General features: G+C 45.7%; 1 protein-coding gene across 1 annotated transcript in view; it reads right to left on the bottom strand.

The window, feature by feature from the left end:
• Window positions 1-6,593, bottom strand: part of LOC103776056 (receptor-type tyrosine-protein phosphatase eta-like) — a gene marked incomplete at its 5' end in the record, with an annotated part of 24,335 nt that extends 17,742 nt beyond the window's left edge. The window contains 7 exon segments of the mRNA XM_008943543.1: window positions 7-94; window positions 946-1,192; window positions 1,194-1,234; window positions 3,629-3,895; window positions 4,440-4,706; window positions 5,461-5,628; window positions 6,575-6,593. Of these exon segments, the coding sequence (XP_008941791.1) occupies window positions 7-94; window positions 946-1,192; window positions 1,194-1,234; window positions 3,629-3,895; window positions 4,440-4,706; window positions 5,461-5,628; window positions 6,575-6,593 (1,097 nt within the window).
• Between the last annotated feature and the right edge of the window lie 6,455 nt (window positions 6,594-13,048).

The raw sequence follows: 13,048 nt of genomic DNA, 5'->3' as shown, positions 1-13,048 counted from the left end.
GTGTAGTTGGCAGCAGTGTCCATCACCATCCATGTCAAGATGACAGAAGTCATGCCAACATATTCTGCCTTGAGATTCTGGACTGGGCTGGGCTCTGGGAAAGGCAAGACAACAACCTGTCAGCCTGCAACAACATCTGCTCACATACACAGAACAGACACAGGCACACCACTACTTCACTCTCCTCCCATCACACACTGTTCAGAGTGCAGGAGCACCCCAACATCATCACCAGCTGCTCCTGGAGGCTTTTGCACCAACATTGAGCTGAGAGAGAACTGAAGAACAGTTGCTCTGAGGGGGATTCATCTCCTTTTGACACTCCAGAGCAGGAGCACAGGTCACCACAGTGCCAGCTCTCCCAAGGCTTCTCCTGGGGATCTTGAGGTGGGCAGGAAAGAGAGGAGGATGGAGGGGAAGGAAGGGCTTGGAGTTTCTTGGTTTGCTGGTTGGGTTTTGTTGCTGTTGCAGGGGCTTTTTAGGTGGGGGAGACAGAGGGGGTGAAAAATGAGGGGTGGTTAAAGGGTGTTCCATGGCTTCAAATAAAATAAAACAAAAATCTCAAGGCTACATTTCCTCCATATGTTACCTCAACCTTAGCAGACAGCCCACATAAGGCTTCTGTTATATTTCAGCTCTAAGGCAGGCAGACACAGAAAAATACAGCCCACTAAGAAAAGGGCTGCTCCAAACTTTGACTTACGTGTATACAGGCCTTGGTGACCCCAACCAACAACAGCTGCTTTGGAGGGGGATTGCTTTACTTTGTTTTTCAATAGAAAGCTAACCCTCTTCCACACAACACCTCTGACTGCAGGCAGGCAAAGCTCAGCACCTCTGCCTGCAACAGCACTGAATTACAGCCCTGGGCAGGCAGGCAGAGCCCTGAGCTGCACAGCAACATACAGCTCACCAAGAACAGGGCTGCAAGAAACCTTGACTTACTTGTATACTGGCTTATGGTCTCTCCTCCTCCTTCAGTCTGACCATCACTGGCCACAGCAAACACTGTGAAGTTGTACATTGTCCCAGGGAGCAGCTCTCTGATTTCAGCTCGGGTGACGTTGGACGTCTCGTTCCAGCCAGAGGTTCCATTGACAACCTCTATCCTGTACGTGTAGGGGTTGGAACTGGTGTTGTCCACTGCCCACCTTAAGGTGACAGAAGTCACATGTCAAGATGACAGAAGTCATGCCAACATATTCTGCCTTGAGATTCTGGACTGGGCTGGGCTCTGGGAAAGGCAAGACAACAACCTGTCAGCCTGCAACAACATCTGCTCACATACACAGAACAGACACAGGCACACCACTACTTCACTCTCTTCCCATCACACACTGTTCAGAGTGCAGGAGCACCCCAACATCATCACCAGCTGCTCCTGGAGGCTTTTGCACCAACAGGGAGCTGAGAGAGAACTGCAGAACAGTCATTCTGAGGGGGATTCACTCAGAATCAGAACTCAGATACACTGCAGAGCAGAAGCACAGGTCACCATGGTGCCAGAGTCCCAGTGCCTCATTTTGGGATCTAGAGAGTCAGGCAGGAAAAAGACAGACTAGACTAGAATATTCCACTTTGAAGGGACCTACTCTGACCATCTGGCCCAACTGCCCAACTACTTCAGGACTGACCAGAAGTTAAAAGATAGGATTGAGGACAGTGTCCAAATGCCTCTTAAACCCTGGCAGTCTTGAGGCATTGGCCTCCTCTCTGGCAAGCCTGTTCCAGTGTTTGGCCTCCCTTTTGGTAACAAAATGCATCCTAATGTCCAGTCTGAACTTTCCCTGCTGCAGCTTTGAACCATGCCCATGCATCCTGTCACTGGATACTGGGAAGAAGCGATCAGCACCTCCCGCCCCATGTCCCCTCCTCAGGAAGCTGTAGAGAGTGATAAATTCACCCCTCAATCTCCTTTTCTCCAATCTAGACACGGTGTGCCCCTCAGAGTTCGTCCCTCCCAGCCATGTCACCAGCTTTGTTGCCTTCCTCTGTGCCTGGTATTACTCTGTCCCAGGTGCAGAATCTGGCCTTTGGACTTCTTAAATTTCATCCCATTAATTGTTGCCCAACGCTCAAATCTATCTAGAGCCCTCTGCAAGGCCTCCTGTCCCTTCAGGGAGTCAACAACACCTCCCAGTTTGGTCTCATCATCAAACTTGCTAATGGTGCACTCAACTCCTGCATCCAGATCCTTGATAAACATACTGACCAGCACTGCCCCTAGAACTGAGCCCTGAGGAACACCACTGGTGACTGGCTGTCACCAAGATGTGGCCCCATTCACTACCCTTTGAGCTCTCCTCTTCAGCCAGCTCTGCACCTGACACAAGAGATGCTGTGTCAGGTTTCAACCCCAATTGATCTTTGGCTCCTCAGGAAGCTGTAGAGAGTGATAAATTCACCCCTCAATCTCCTTTTCTCCAATCTAGACACGCCTGATTCCTCAGCTGCTCCTCAGAGGTCATGCCTTCCAGCCATGTCACCAGCTTTGTTGCCTTCCTCTGTGCCTGGTATTACTCTGTCCCAGGTGCAGAATCTGGCCTTTGGACTTCTTAAATTTCATCCCATTAATTGTTGCCCAACGCTCAAATCTATCTAGAGCCCTCTGCAAGGCCTCCTGTCCCTTCAGGGAGTCAACAACACCTCCCAGTTTGGTCTCATCATCAAACTTGCTAATGGTGCACTCAACTCCTGCATCCAGATCCTTGATAAACATACTGACCAGCACTGCCCCTAGAACTGAGCCCTGAGGAACACCACTGGTGACTGGCTGCCACCAAGATGTGGCCCCATTCACTACCCTTTGAGCTCTCCTCTTCAGCCAGCTCTGCACCTGACACAAGAGATGCTGTGTCAGGTTTCAACCCCAATTGATCTTTGGCCTTCCATGTCTTCTCCCTGCACATACAAACCAGGGCACTGTACTCCTTTTGTGAAGCCTGACCTCGCTTCCAGAGATCAGTTCTTCTCCCTCTTGAGCTCCACGAGGAGTTCCCTGCTCAGCAACACCAGTCTTCTGCTCCACTTGCTTGATTTCTGGCACAGTGGAACTGCCTGTTCCTCTGATTCTAAAAGGTGGTTCTTAAAGACTGCCCAGCACTTATGGACTCCTAAACCCTCAAAAGCAGACTCCCAGAGTACTCTGCTAAGTGGTTCCCTGAATAGCTTAGTTTGCTCTCCTGAACTCCAGAGCAGCAACTCTGGTGGGTTTTTTTTCCCTCTCATTACACTGAAAATTTTCAATTCAACCATTTCATGATGACTGTGGCCAAGACAGCCACCTACAATCACGTGTCCCACAAGTCCTACTCTAGTCACAAAGAGCAAGTACAGGAGGGCATCTTTCCTGGTTGGCTCACTGGGTCCTGATAAGAAGTTAGCTTCCACACAAGGAGATGAGAATGAAGGAGAAGAAAAGGTGCATTTTGTTTGGCTGGTTGTTTCTCATCTTTATTTTAAAGCAGGATATGCTTCCTCTGCACATTAAGACCCCATGCTTAGTGGGCAGCCCTGATTATGCTCCAGGTTTAAAGCATTGTATCTAAACACGACAGTTTTGTATCTTACCCCTCAGGCAGATGAGCAGAGCTCTGAGCTTCACAGCAGAACAGAAACTGCAACTTACTTGTATACAGGATAATGGGTTTTCCTTCTCCTTCAGTCTGACCACCATCCACCACTGCAAACACTGTGAAGTTGTACATTGTCCCAGGGAGCAGCTCTCTGATTTCAGCTCGGGTGACGTTGGACGTCTCGTTCCAGCCAGAGGTTCCATTGACAACCTCTATCCTGTACATGTAGGGGTTGGAACTGGTGTTGTCCTCTGCCCACTTTAAGGTGACAGAAGTCATGCCAACATATTCTGCCTGGAGATGCTGGATTGGACTGAGGTCTGGGAAAGGCAAGACAACAACCTGTCAGCCTGCAACAACATCTGCTCACATACACAGAACAGACACAGGCACACCACTACTTCACTCTCTTCCCATCACACACTGTTCAGAGTGCAGGAGCACCCCAACATCATCACCAGCTGCTCCTGGAGGCTTTTGCACCAACATTGAGCTAAGAGAGAACTGCAAAACAGTCACTCTGAGGAGGATTTGTCTCCCTCTGACACTGCAAAGCAGGAGCACAGGTCACCACAGTGCCAGTGCTCCCAAGGTTTCCCGTAGGGATCTAGAAATGTGGGCAGGAAAGAGAGGATGAATGGAGGGGAAGGAAGACAATTAAAAATAAAAGAAAACCTTCAGGGCTATGTTTCTGCTGCACACTAACTTCCCATCCTTTGCTTATTGCCCAGATCACACTCCAGGACTAAAGTAACTTGTTTATCCACAACAGGAATGAATTACAGCCCTTGTACAGGCAGAGCCCTGAGCTGCACAGGAAAATACAGCCCACCAAAAACAACGCTGCAAGGAACCACAACTCACCTGTACACAGGCTTATGGACACTCCTCCTCCTTCAGTCTGACCACCATCCACCACTGCAAACACTGTGAAGTTGTACACTGTCCCAGGGAGCAGCTCTCTGATTTCAGCTCGGGTGACGTTGGACGTCTCGTTCCAGCCAGAGGTTCCATTGACAACCTCTATCCTGTACGTGTAGGGGTTGGAACTGGTGTTGTTCACTGCCCACCTTAAGGTGACAGAAGTCATGCCAACATATTCTGCCTCGAGATGCTGGATTGGGCTGGGCTCTGGGAAAGGCAAGAAGACAACGAAAAAAAATCTTTTAATCTTCAAGTGTATTTGCTGACAAACATATAAAAGACTTCACTCCCTGCTCTACCCAAATAACAGGTCTCTCTAAAAGAGTAATCAGCCTGGGGAAATACCCAAGCCATCCTTAGATGTTGCAATTCTCACTTACTATTTCTGCAGTCTCACTCCACTTCATCTCAAGGAGTAACTGCCTGGGTGCAGCAGTGATTACTGTCCTGCCTGAGCTGCCAGCTTCATGCAGGGTGCTGAGAAATTCAGGAGCACACATCCTGCTGTTCCCTTTTCCTAAGCTGGCTGTCCCAAAGAGAAGAGCCCTTCTGGCTGCAAGGCTCACACACTTCTCCCATAGACAGAGGATACAGCCCTCTTTACACTGGGGAGAGTCCTTCAGCTGGACTGCTACATGTACATGTTCCCAATCTACATGTCACAGTCTGTTTGAACTGCTGCAGCTCTAAGCTACAAAGCCATAGTAAGCAGGGAAGGGAGCCCAGGCCAGGCCCAACAGTGACAGAACTACTTCAAGGCTGCAGCATTAAATCAGCCTCCCCATCAGCTGCACAGCTACATTTCTTCAGCTCCCCCTCCCCTCCAGCCAAGCCGCTGGACCCGCGCCCCTGCAATGCCCTTTGCACTCTGGACTAGAGTTTGGGCTTAACATGCCAAGGTGGTACCAAAGCACACAGCCCCCTGGAGATTCACATCCCAGTCACATTCCAAACCACCCACCTGTGTCGTTGGTCCAGTCTCTTGTTGCCCTGTCAGACAGTGGCACATCCCTGGGCCATCTTCCACCTCCATAGCTTTTGTCCCCACTTGTCGAGTTTACTGATAAATTATCATTACTACTGGCTCCTGTTTCTGCAGTTACATCTCGTGAGCTGCAGTCCTCAGTGCCTGGAAGACAGAATACAAAGCAATAAGTGTCTTTACAAAGCTTCTGTGTTTCCCATATTTATATATATTATACATATTTTTATATTTGGACTTCTCTGAGATGATTTGAATTAGGTGAAGGAATTGCCACATCACTGTGGTCGTTCAACGACTCTACTCACGGGCTGGATGAAAGCTACTGTGCCCTGCTCTTTCCTTCAGTGCACCTCTGCTTGGGAAGAACTGAACAAACACACTCTGCACCTGTGTGCTCCTCACATATTATCAGATGGTAGCTGCTTTACTTCACCTGGTACAGCAATTTTGCCCCTTTCCCTCAGTGTATGAGCAAAAAAGTTCTCATATTCCCACAGTGTGTTCCCATGAGAAAGGAAGATGTGATACACCTACAGACAACAACTCCAGGTTGATGTGGTGCAGCCCAAAGTGTGGACACAGCTGACTCAGGCCCTAGAACTGAAAGGCTAATTCATGCAAGGCTGATGTTCACTAAGAAGGTAGAACTCATCTGCAAGAGCTTGTGGAAATTTCTGCCTCAGGAGAACTTATCTCAGCAAGTACAGCAGTCACTATCCTCACTGCAGAGACCTTAGAGCATCACTGCAGGTGTCTTGTTTTGGAGTTTGTCTTGCCTTTAAGTGCATTTGCCAATCTTTCTAAGCACACTGTATCAGTACTTGATTTTTACCAGAGCTCTTTACAAACTGAAAAGCAAAAGGGATTAAAGTACACGTTTGTATCTTTAAATAGTTTTAAATGCATTGCAGGAATTACAGTCACTGAAATAAGCAAGTTTACATTTTTTGAATGCCATTTCTAAAAATTCTTTTCAGGGTTTTTTAAAAAAATGCTTAACTGATACTATTTGATCTTTCTTAAAAGAAATAAAGATAATGAGAGTTATATATAGTAAAAAATAAAATAACAGCAACAGAATGATACTTACAGGCAGTTGTACATCTGACCTGGAAAACAAAACCAAAAAAAAAAGAAATTAAAACTTTAAAACTACCAGGAGGTCAAACAAAACAAGGAATGCTTAAATTAACATAGGGGTGGGGAATCAATTAATAAAAAAAAAAATCCAAACTTCTCAACCTGCAAAAGATACACCTAAAAATCTACTGACATAAAAAGAATATCAGAATTACACCAAACTATTAAAAGAACAAAACCAACCATGCTGGTAAAATGTTAGTTTCCACTCTTGTTATAAAAAATATTATTTTGTCACAAAACCAGCTTGCATAACATATGCTGATTATTTGGCACATATGAATTTAAACAAAACCTACAAGATGATACTCAAAAGACACTTCAGTTAATACCTTAGACACCATCCCACAAAAACCAGCATATGTGAATTCAGTCTTTTTTATTCATAAGATTTTTCCTTTTATCCTATTGCTGTAAAAACCTTTCTTCTTACTTCTCACAAAAGGATATTTTGCATTTTCTGACCCAAGCTCCATGTAGGCAAAGTTCAAAGCCCAGTGTATAACCTGCCATCCAGTTTATGGGCATGTATATATCCATACAGCAGCAGCAGCTGCCGTGCTGGTCCCAAGCACCTGCTCTGCTGCAGGGGCTTGGTGCTCTTGCTCAGCATGACAGGCAGCAAAAAGCATCTCCACAAAGATGAAGCAGGCCAGCTGACTAGAAGCAACGTTAGAAGCAACCCCTCCAGCTTCACAGCAAGGAGAAATGCAGCTGAAGCAACCTTCAGGTAGATGGATCCTCTTCCAGCCTGTGACGGTCTCAGTGCCACGGCAAGAACAGTTTGGGCACACGTCCTAGCCACGTATCAAAGAACTACTGCCTGGTCTCTGGCACAGCTTGACTGACAAGTCAGCAGACAGAGGACATTGCCTGGGACACAGAAACCCTGTGTACAAGCAGGAGGCACCTCCTCAACTTTTCTGAGTATTTGAGAGCCCAGGCAAACTGCAAGGCTCTTAGGAAGGGAGGAAATATTTGTGTGCACTCAGGTCAAGAGTCCTTCTGTGTTCTTTTAGAAAGAAGTGGCCAAGGAAGAAGAGACCAGAAAGGAAAAAGCCACCCTGAAGGCAGGAAAACAATATCATGCAGCATTCAGAGAAGCTGCTGAATGATGAGCAAGAGATAAGGTTCCCTGCAAAGCTGGGCAGTCTCAAAGCAAAGCCAACGAGATGCTATGTTCCCTAGAAAGGGAAATCACAGGAAGGACAAAACCAACAAGAAATGCCACAAGACTAAGTCACAGTGATTTCTGCACCCCTACAGAAAAAAGCAGCACAAGCTTGACATCATCCACAACCTGTCCTTCAGTTACTTTCTCCTCTGTAGAACTGCCTGCAGGTGATGATGTCTCTCATCTCCTTCTCCCCAGGTTCTGCATTCAGAGGACAGGCTCCTTCCTGAGCAGCAGAACAACAGGCATCGTATGGCTGAGAAAGAGAAATGCCACTGCCAAGTCCCCTGCTCCTCACCTCCCCATTTCTTCCCTGCCAGCTCCAACAAAGAGTGTTGATTCCTGCTTTACTCCCAGCTATAACCATCTGATCCAACAGCAAATTGTTACCAAACTGCTAGGAAGCAGGTTGTGTTGTCACGGGTGGGTTTCATTAATGATGCTCAACCAGCGAAAGGAAACTTAAGCTAAAACTCCCAGCACATGATGAATCAACAGCTTCCCATCATTTCACTTGCTTTTATTTAGCAAACACCTTGGTGGTACTCCTTCGCAATGTCCCTCTGTCCTTCCAGAACCCTATGTGCAAAACAAATGCAAAAAAAAGCACCATCCCATCACCTCCTTCTGAAACCCCAAGCCATGCAAAGCAAAGGAGCCCAGCCCGAGTGCCAGCCTGCCTGACTCAGTCATTCCCTGCTGGGTTTTCACCACGGGCCCCCAGCTGAACTGTTCTCTGGCCTCATGTTAGTACTTAATGAGTTGCTATTTATACAAAACATTTGTTTGTTATTTCAGAGGATATTTGTGTGAACACCTGGCTCTCCTTGTGTGTGCATCTAACACACCAGGAGCCTGCCATCTCCACTTTCCTTTTCAATGACACAAACGTATATTATTCATGTATAGAGCTGTTTGGTTTTTTTTTTTAACCTAAACACTGTAACCTGGGGTAGAGGTGGAACATCCCTTCCTAAGAGAATAAAAAACAGCAAAAAGGGTTTTCACCACGGGCCCCCAGCTGAACTGTTCTCTGGCCTCATGTTAGTACTTAATGAGTTGCTATTTATACAAAACATTTGTTTGTTATTTCAGAGGATATTTGTGTGAACACCTGGCTCTCCTTGTGTGTGCATCTAACACACCAGGAGCCTGCCATCTCCACTTTCCTTTTCAATGACACAAATGTATATTATTCATGTATAGAGCTGTTTGGGGTTTTTTAACCAAAACACTGTAACCTGGGGTAGAGGTAGAACATCCCTTCCTAAGAGAATAAAAACCAGCAAAAAAGCTGAACCCTAAACATTTCAACCAAACGACAGGAGAGATATGGGTACAAAAACTCATCACAGCTACAGCAAATGAGCCTTCTCACGTGTCACAGCACCACACTTAGAGCCTCATCAGGGGCTGCACGTTCCAGAGGAGCCAAATAACTGACCTGCACACACACAAGCTCTGTCCTGCACTCCTCACTGTGTGGTTTGTTACTGACCAGGAGCTGGTGGTGTGTAACAGACATGGGATTCAGCCCCATCCTCCTCACGTACACAGTGGGTCACCCAACTGAGGAATTATTATTATTACTCTCAGAAGTAATCTTATCAAGGAAGAAATAAGATGTCTCACAGAGAAACATCTCCAAAAATACTAAGTGACTGAGAAGCCCACGTTACACTGATACTTGGTAAGACTTAGACAAAGATGTTTTCAGGAGCAGGATTTGAACTGTGCCTGCTGTACATGTGTATTGGGGGAACCATGGGAGCTGGGCAGCAGCAGGGAAGACAGCAGAGCCTCCCCTTCTGCTGGCTGCAAGACTTCACAGCAGCTTGGCTCTGCTGCCAAACTCTACCTTCCAATGGAGTCAGGGATCCTGCACGGGGGGAAAACCCTCATCAACAGCAGCCCACCCGGCTGGGGTGCTCGGGTTTCCAAAACCAACAACGTGGTTTGGTTCGTGGAAATACAAGGTTAAGAGGCTGCTTAAACAGTCAAAGTGACAAACCAAAAAATCCTAACCAAAACCCTCCCTTAGCCACAAATCCTTTCTGAGAACTCCACTTGAGGCTGCTGCTTACTATTTTTTGTGTGCTCACCAGTGTGTGCCTTGTGACTCAGATGCAAAAAGCCAGGAAATTAATCATACCCCTCCCAAAGCTAATGATGTTTCACATGTATACCTTCAGATTTTCTCTTTTCCACCCACCCATCCTCTCGATTTTGGAGAAGCTCCAGAAAAATAACACAGAGCTATCACAGTGGTCTTCAAATACCTTCTCAACACCCTTTCACAAAAGAAACAGCATCATTAAGATCACTGCCCCAGTAACCCTGGTCTTGTCTCCTTTTTTTTCCCCCCCTCTTGCTCTGCCCACATACCACTAGTTGTAGTTGTGCCATACCCATAAGTGTGGGCAAGCCCCCACGCTGCACCCACCACCATGGTTTTAAGTCTCCAGCTTCACTTTGCCGATGTTAGCGGTCATCACTTCCCAGCCAACAAACATTAACCAGCAAGATCACAGGAACCCCACTGTGTCACCTCTGGTATTTCACACTTGGCACAGGTTTATTCAGAACACCCTCTCACAGAAAGGTTTTATTCAAAGTCACACAAAGGAAGTGAAAATTCAACCCTGGAACGCCACATGCCATAGTAATGGGATTGCCCAGGTACTGCATCCACAGACTGACACAGCTTTCCAATAAAAGCTTTGCTGCTTTTCTAGGATAGTAAGGCATTGACAACTATTCCAGCTGGGAACACCTTCCCACTACACTGGGAGTGTACCACCTACCTCAGCAGGGAGGGACACCTGCCTGCAGGAGACAGTCACACAGACAGGATGGGCTCCAGAAAAATGTCACTTTTCTCTCTCTTGCAACCCATCTCAGGGCTCTTTCACCTCATTCATTCCCACAGTATGTCCAAATTAACAAGGTTTGTAGGCTTTACAGCACGGGGCAAGAAAAATGAGATCACCTAACTGGGACATAAAACTTTGTGCCTAAACCTGCATGAACCTCCTTCAAGCAGCATGCCATACTTCGGCCATTTCTGGGGCTTGGGGTGAAAAAACACCATACAGGAAATAAATTATACTTGTGTATTATATTGCCTATTTTCCAATTTCTTCCTAAAATGTTATGTCTCCAATTGCAAAGCATTCCTCTGCATTTAAGCATCAACTCATAAGCACTATACTGTTTAAGTATACTGTTAAACTGCTGTAAAATGATACAGGAAATAAATTATACTTGTGTATTATATTGCCTATTTTCCAATTTCTTCCTAAAATGTTATAAGTCTCCAATTGTAAAGCATTCCTCTGCATTTAAGCAGTCAACTCATAACCACTATGCTGTTTAAGTATACTGTTAAACTATTGTAAAATGCATAGAAATTCATACACCATTAAAGATAAGCCAAGCCAAAAAAGGCAAGTGTTCTCCCCTGTGCCTACAGGGTGAAAACAGACAATGTAGACTAAGCCTGTGTGCTGCAGATTCACTCCAGGCTATGCCAACAGTTCAGTTATTAATTATTAGTGGCACTTGTAAATACTCAGCCCTCTTTTGTCAGGTCCCTACTACTTGAAGGAGGGAACGTCAACAGATGACCGAAGTCAGAAGTCAGCATTTAATTATGCTCTATAGTTTCATTTAAGATTGGTTACTTTCTGGATTTGGTGCTAGCATTTCTTTTGTAGGTTGCTCTTTGATTGTTTTTCCAGTGTATATGTACTCTACTAAATTAATCTTAACTGTAACCCACAACACATTTTTTGATTCAGATGAACTCCAGGTGATCTCAGTGACATGACACATTCCCTTCCAACAAAAAAATGAAGATCTGCTGCAGCAAGTGTCAGGTCCACGTGTTTTCCCTCTGGTATCTTAGGCAGGCATGCACGGCCCATCCACAAAAAGCCCTTTCACAGAATGTTTAAGTGGGGAAAAAAGCTCAAATTTTAGAAGAGGTGCACAAAGTTTTTGCAAGATCTTTGGAGTCTCTTCTTCTTTTAAGCGTAAATGAGCAGCTCCACCAGTGAGACTGAGTGAAACCAGATGGAGATCCAGAATCCAGAAGAAGGAAACATGAGCTGTGTCTGTTCTTGGTTGGGTAGGGCTGGACCCTCTCTGGACACCACGCTGTATTAGGAAGCTGTGCAACACCCTAATGCAGTCGACAGCCATGCCCAACTGTGCACAGGCTATTTTGAGCTGTTTTGCAGTTGTGTGAAGAGGAAAAGACTATTTCCAATTTGCATGTATTTATATTTTACCCCTGACATTTCTAAATTCTGTCTTCCCTGAAGCAATCTCTCCTCCAAAGAAGGACCAAATATATTTTTTTCCACTGGCTTTTATGAAAAAAGATGCAAAGATTCTGGTTTGTGCAGCACCTCCAGTGAACTAAAAATCAAGTCAAAGCCTTGTAAGAAAGACAAGAAGACACAGAATGAAAATGTGGTGAAATACACCAGAGAAAATTCTTTCTAGGAGCAAGGAATTTTCTGGGCAACATATCCAAAATAAAGAGAAAAATCTAGAATGGATCTCATCTGAATTGTACCTCTCAGATCTGTTTTCCCTTCCTCAGCCCTACCTTCAAGAACAGATTTCTCAGGTAAGGTTTCCTGCGGTTTGGAAGAAGGAAGCATTTCACCTACCTGTGCACACACAAACCACACAAGCAACAGAACACTTTTCCATGCAAGCCAGCAGTTGATCTCCATTTCCCTCAAAACCTGCAGGTCCCAATGAACTACAAGCCATGGGTGCAGCAAACCACCTCACAGTTCCAGGGCACCCCTCCAAGCACCCTGCAATCTTCCAGCTCAGAGGACAACAAAAATTCACCCCAGAGAAAGGCTGAGAAGTTTTGACGAGTTCAAGTTATTCGCATAACCCATGTAACGGCTGAGAAGTTTTGACGAGTTCAAGTTGTTACATGGGTTATGTGAATATCTCTTCTGCTGCTGAAGGAGTTTAGGAGGAGAACAGTGTGCTTACTTGACAATGGCAATGAGTAATATTTAAAACTGCTTATTAAACCTCAAATTGTTATCCTGCTCGAGCTGCACATCACACTGACACTGGTGGAGCTGCAGCTGGGTGTGTAATGAGCAACGTCTAAACCGAAAAACCTCCTCTTTCAGTAAGAATTTTCAGTTAAAACTGCCAGTCATTTTCCTTCAAAACTAAGAAAGCATCAACCTTTATTTCATGTGCACGAGGCGC

This window comes from Merops nubicus, unplaced genomic scaffold, assembly GCF_000691845.1.
Source record: "Merops nubicus isolate BGI_N331 unplaced genomic scaffold, ASM69184v1 scaffold19967, whole genome shotgun sequence".
In the NCBI taxonomy this organism is placed as follows: Eukaryota; Metazoa; Chordata; class Aves; order Coraciiformes; family Meropidae; genus Merops; species Merops nubicus.
This window is presented reverse-complemented; position numbering and strand designations above follow the sequence as displayed.